Source organism: Phyllostomus hastatus, unplaced genomic scaffold (assembly GCF_019186645.2).
Source record: "Phyllostomus hastatus isolate PE091 unplaced genomic scaffold, TTU_PhHast_1.1 phas_contig_150, whole genome shotgun sequence".
Taxonomy (NCBI): domain Eukaryota; kingdom Metazoa; phylum Chordata; class Mammalia; order Chiroptera; family Phyllostomidae; genus Phyllostomus; species Phyllostomus hastatus.
In genome coordinates, this window is record NW_025333611.1 from 27,139,572 (window position 1) to 27,146,166 (window position 6,595).

The 6,595-nt window shown below is 41.8% G+C and overlaps 1 protein-coding gene across 1 annotated transcript; it reads right to left on the reverse strand.

Annotated features, from left to right (window-relative positions):
- Positions 1 to 1,526: 1,526 nt before the first annotated feature.
- On the reverse strand, positions 1,527 to 4,091 carry LOC123809202 (protocadherin beta-2-like). Its single transcript, XM_045824125.1, is given in 2 exon segments — positions 1,527 to 3,764; positions 3,766 to 4,091. Coding segments are annotated over 2 exon segments (2,397 nt in total). The 5' UTR covers positions 4,063 to 4,091; the 3' UTR covers positions 1,527 to 1,664.
- Between the last annotated feature and the right edge of the window lie 2,504 nt (positions 4,092 to 6,595).

Consider the following 6,595-nt stretch of genomic DNA (forward strand, 5'->3'; position numbering starts at 1 on the left):
AGGATTATAAAAGAAATTTTAAATTATAAAATATAAAACATAATTTCTCCATTTGTATCCCTAAGCTGTGAGCAGGAAAGGAGAGTCAAGCAGGAAGAGAAGAAGAAAAAATATTTTGTTGGAAAGAGATACCAGGGACAGATAACTACATACTGTTTGAATAACAGTGACTATATCAGTTAATAACACATATATTATATACATAAATTCATTATGCATCAGAGAGCACTTAATTCCAGCAAAAGTTTGTCCTGTGAGTTTTTAAATATACATCACATCACAGGTGAAATATATAGCAATATATATCATGGGTGAAATAAAGATACTTCTTTCTTCCTCTCACTCAAAAAATTAAAGAGTCTATAATCTTCAAGTCATTATGCTAATTATGCAATGAATTGGGAGCTATTGAGAAATGTAACTCATGCACCTAAAAAGAAAAAAGCATTGAAAAGTAGAAAATTGAAAGGGGTAAAGAGAAGTACTCAATACAAAAAGAAATGGAATGAGCAGACAGACCAAAATAAATATTATCCAGGAGCTTATATCCAGTTAAATCATAATACTCAAGAATTTTTTTAAATGCAATGCCAAACTACATTTGAAGTTTATAAATTTTGGTTGAGGACAAAGACATACATTCCCTCAGACTTTTGGGTATTAAGTGCTCAAAGTTAATAGATAGTTTTTAATAATTACAACTGAGATTTTTTAAAGGGGGATTGAAATAAACAGAGTATAAAATTGTTTTGAAATAGAAAACATGAAGAATTAGCATGTCTTTGAAAATGACTGTACATGTGATATATATCTAATTACATTTTGGAACACCAGTCATTGATTCATTGAACACTTTTGATGTGATAGTTTGTGGAATCCAATAGTCAAAGTTCTCATGATCTCTAAAGAATCGTAATTTCCCTGTATGGACACTTTGCAAAATATATATTTAGAAAAATGTGAGGGAGCCCTTTGTTTTTGATTAAGATACTTATATTAATGGTTTTAGCCAATGTGACTTCACAGGAGAAGTTACACTAGCATAAGAGAATAACAAACAAACAAACACTCTGGGCCTGAAAAGAATAACCCTATATAGTGAGAGCAGACATTTAAAAATGTAGGGTTGCAAAATTACCTAGGCCCCCTGGGAAGTGAGTTTGGAAAAAGGTACTCTAACTTAAAAATTCAGACCTTGGAAAAAATTTACTTTCACGTTTTATTTTTGTAACTTTATTTATTTTTTTTGGAGAGAGAAGAAGGGAGGGAGAGAAACATGTGCAATATTGTACCAGCAACCCAGGCATGTGACCTGACCCAGAATGGAACCTGGAACCTGTGACCTTTTGGTTGGCAGGATGATTGATGCCCAACCAACTGAGCCACAGCAGCCAGGGCTACTTACACATTTTAAATGGAATTAAGTTATAAGGAGATTAATCACCAATGAAAATACAAAGAAAGTTAGCATTCATTACACCACAAAACAACACATTTAGAAACTCTAGTAATTCGCATGCACTGAATTGAAATATTTACATTTCAAATAAAAAGACACAACCCCAATGGGCAAAGCAGTACAAAGGGAATTTTCACAAATTAATTAGGGCTAATTAGTAATTATTTTACAAATGAGACTAGTGTTAGTAGACCCTTATTAAATCTTAACTGAATTCAAAGCTATCCCTGAAACTGGGCTTTGCCTCACTAACCCTCACCTCACCTTCACTAAGAAAGCTGGGGAGAATCGGTTTGAGAAACTTGAACTCGCTGGTCCCTGAGCCTCCCATCAGACACACCTCATACTGGTAGCTCTGGGACAGGGTCCCAGTACCGGCGACGTCCACCAGGTGGCCCGGAAAGTGGCTCTCAGGCACCAAGCAGCCACCCACCAGGCCAGCCCTGCTCCTCCTGCACAGCCGCACTGCGATGAACGCCAGCATCGAGAACAGGAAGAGCGACGACACCGACGCCAACGCGATGACCAGGTAGACCGTGAGCGGGTCTGTCTGGGCTGCGGCGGCCGTCACTTCGGGCAGCGGCAGGTAGGGCTGAGAGAAGCCATCCACCAGCAGCACGTGCAGCGTGACACTGGCTGACAGAGGAGGCTCGCCATTGTCCTTGACCAGCAGCAGCAGCCTGTGCTTGGCCGCGTCGCGCTCGCTCAGCAGCCGCGCAGTGCGCACCTCGCCATTGTGCGCCCACACGCTGAACAGCCCGGGCTCTGTGGCCTTGAGCAGCTGGTAAGACAGCCAGGCATTCTGGCCCGAGTCGCTGTCCACCGCCACCACCTTGCTCACCAGGTAGCCAGGCTCGGCCGCCCTGGGCACCAGCTCGGTGCAGGGCGCAGAGCCGTTCTGCAGCGGGTACAGCACGAAGGGCGCGTTGTCATTGGCGTCCAGCACCTGCACACGCACCAGCGCCTGGCTGCTCAGCGCCGGGAATCCGTGATCTGTGGCGCCCACCAGGAACTCGAATGCCTGCAGGGCCTCGAAATCCAGTGCCCTCAGGGCAAACAGGTGTCCGTTGTCGGCGTTGATGGACACCAGCGAGTCCAGGGGCAGGCTGGGGTCCTGGGGCTGCAGCAGCGAGTAGGTGACCTGGGCGTTGGCGCCCGCGTCTCTGTCTGTGGCGCTGACGCTGCCTATGTGCAGGGCGGGGCTGTTGTTCTCGGGGATGAAGAGGGTGTAGGAGTTTCGAGTGAAGGCTGGGGCGTTGTCGTTGACGTCAGAGACCAGCACGGTTATGTTTTGCTGGGTTTTTAGTCTGGGAGTCCCCAGGTCTGTGACGGTGATGGTGATGTTGTACTGGGATGTCATCTCTCGATCCAGGGCTGTGTTTGTCACCAGGGTGTAAAAATTTTCAACAGAGGGTTTGAGGAAGAACGGAAGATCATCTTGGATGGAGCAAACCATCCTCCCATTGTCTCCGGAGTCAAGATCTGAAACACTGAACACAGCAACTATGGTCTCCTGCAGGTTTTCTGGGATTTCATTGACCAGCGTTGACATGGTCAGTTCCGGAGGGTTGTCATTCAAGTCCATCACCTGGACAAACACCGCACAACTTCCAGATAGACCCCCTCCGTCGGTCGCCTGAATATTTAATGTGTAAGTCTGAATGGATTCGAAGTCCAGTTTCTGTGTTAAAAGGAGTTCTCCCGATTTCGCATTTATTTGAAAAGTTTTGCGAATATCTTCAGAAGCTTGGGAAAATACATACGATATTTCTCGATAGGCTCCAATGTCTAAATCTCTAGCCGAGACGACAGCAACCTGGGATCCAATGGGGCTGTTTTCCGGGACCTGGACTTCATAGAGCAGTTTTGCAAATTCCGGGGCGTTATCATTGATGTCCAAGACTTCAATGCGGACCAGAGCGGTGCCAGACCTGGGCGGAGTGCCCCCGTCCAGCGCTGTGAGAGTTAACAAGATCTCAGGCCGCTCCTCGCGGTCCAGAGCCTTGTCCAGCACCAGCTGTGGCAATATCACGCCATCAGGACTCTCTTGTAATTTAAGATGGAAGTGGGAACTGGGGCTGACTGTGTAACTTCGGAGACTGTTGCTTCCTACATCTAAGTCCTGGGCACATTCTATTAAGAAAGCAGCTCCGGGAGTGATACTTTCTGAGATTTTCAAAATTATTTCTTTGTCTAGGAAAACCGGGGGATGATCATTTATGTCCCTAACTTGTAGCTCAGCCTGAAAAAACTGCAAGGGATTTTCCAGTAACACCTGGAAAGGCAGCACACAGGGCTCGCTACGGGCCGCACAGCTCCTCCCGGTCCAGTTTCTCATTTAACAACAAATCCCCGGTCTGCCTATCCAAGTGCAAACGCATTTTTTTCCCTTTGGAAACGACGCGGGGCCCCCGCGCAGCTAGCTCGTCTACCTCCAGCCCCAGGTCTTTTAACAAATTGGCCACAAAGGAGCCACTCTCCATTTCCTCGGCCACTGAATAGTGTTTAGGCTCTGAACCAGCCTGAGCTATACCCAGCAAAACAAAGAATATCAAGACTTGCCTTTGTTTCACAGAGCGTTTCTTTCCTTCTCTGGCCTCCATCGCCTTCTGGTCTCCCAGCAAACCTGACCCAGCTCGGGGTCGCACTGCCGCGGACTCTGTCTCTGGGTAAGTCCCAGATACCTGGAGGAGTAGAGACGCCTAAGGCCCTGATATCCCGGAGCGACCACACTAGACAGCCTCCCCTTCCTGCTTGCTTTTCTAGCAGAGCGTCTGGCTACAAGGGCGGACTGGTAGCTTTCTTCATTCTACTTCTAATGCTGCAGCGCCACCCCGCGTCCTTTCCGAATGTTTACTTTCTCCAAAAACGTTCACAGAATCAACCCTTCCCTTCAGACTGATGGTAATCTAAATGGAATATTTACAGGTAGCATCTCTTAGTGTACTGAAGTCTTATCTGCTTTTCGAAGGGCTTTTTCATTGCATCCACAACGACATGGAAAACATAGACAAATGTCCATTCCAGTGTCCTCACAGATTCAAGCAGTTCTTCTTTAAACTGGAAAAAAATCAACTTCGAAGAATGGGAGTCACTTCGGTCCTAGGATGAAAGGAGGCTTTGACTAGTCAGTTTCCAGTTTTTATTCAGAGTTCTGGCATGTGCACATCTCTGTGGTGGTTAGGGTTAGGTTACCATCCTCACACTCAAGCCAACAGAAAAGTATGGAGATGCAGAAAAAACACAGAATTCACATGAGAACATTCCTGTGGACACTGAAATATTTTTTTTTACTCAGATTTTTCTCCTGCATTGTCCAACTTCACATTTTCCTAAAATTTGGTGCATTTGAGCCACATAAAAATCTAACATAGTTGGATAATTATTCTTGTGAATGTTGATATTTTTATATTTTTATTTTTCTTACTAACAGATAAGAACATTTTTACATAACTTCCATTTAATAATTGCATCTAGCAGTGTTAATAGTTTCATAATATCAAATACCCCATAAATATTGAAAAATTTCCAATTATCTTTTTAAAATGTCTTTTTAGAGATAATTTGTTGAATCAAGTGCCAAACAAGGTATATATATTGGTTTGTTGTTGGGTCTTTAGCTTCTCTCATTTTGTGTATTTTTTAACAATGTGATAAAAAGAAATTAGTTATTGATCAAAAAAGTTACAGAGGAATCTTAAATGCATATTTCTTAGTGAAAGAAGCCAGTCTACATATGCTATTATTGCAACTACCTGGCATTCTGGAAAAGGCAAAAGTGCAGGCACATTAAAAAGATTAGTGGTTGTGGGGGTGGGGGACAGAAGGGGGGGTGAATAAGAGGAAACACACAGGGGATTTGGGGGAACTAAAATTTTATGAACTGTGGATGCATGACATTATACGCTTGTCAAAGCCCACAGAATGTACAACACAAAGAGTGAAACCTAACGTAAACTACAGATGTTAGTTAATAATAATGGCTCAATATTGATTCATCCGTTATAATAAATGTACCACGCTAATGCAAGATGTCAACTGGAGGAACTGTGAGTGGGAGAAAGTAGGTATGTGGGAATTCTCGGTATTATCTGCTCAATTTTCTGTAAAACCTAAAACTGTTCTAAAAAATAAAGCCTATGAATTACATATTTGTATTAAGAAATGTTTCAAATATACTGTATGGAAAAGTTAAAAAGAACTATACCAACATACTTCTACCCTAATTAAATTTAAAAGTTATTTACATTTTGTCACTTTTGTTCTATCCATGTACATTATTCTACAAACACATTCCCTCTTTCTTTGCTGACCCATCTGAGTGTAACTTGAAGACATCATGACACCTCACTGCCAAAAAAGTCATCAGGCATCTCCCAAATATAAGGGCATTGTCCCACACAATCATAATGCCAGTATCACACCCAACAAAATTAACAATGATTCCCTAGTATAAAAAATCCAGTTCCTATGAAATCTCATTATCTTTCCATTACTCTTCCCTGACTTCTTCAACTTGGTAAGAATTCACATTCACTCCTGAGGTTTTTTTTTTTTTAAAGGTACTTACTTTTAACTATCTGTTATAAGAAATATCTTAGAAATTTTGTTTTTTAATCAAGTCTCATGATTGTATTGGGTATTACATCTGTTTATTCTAGAAAAGTCTCCCATCTTTTACATCTTTTATGATATTTAAATTTTTGAAGTGTTCAGACCAGTTGTCTTATAGAAAGTCCTACATTAAGAGTTTGTCTGATTGTTTCCTCATGGTGTCACCTGTTCCTCTATCCTCTGTATTTCCAGGAAATGAATGGATGATTTAGTAAATGTAACAACGGCATCACATTTTTTAAAGCTCTCATTTATTTACTATGATTGGGTTTTAAATTTTGGGCAATCACAGGTTCCCTTTCTTAACATTTAGAAATAAATTCCTACTGGTATTTGTTGATTTTATTTTTGCTTTTCATGATTAATTTTGTATTAATATTATCATTCAAAATATTTTAATTCATTGACATTGAACATTTAACACACTTCACCCAGATGAATAAAACCCAAGATCAAGTCTTTAAAAACAGGTCTTTATGCAGGCTACAAAACTTAAGGTCATATGAAGATATAGTGATGATC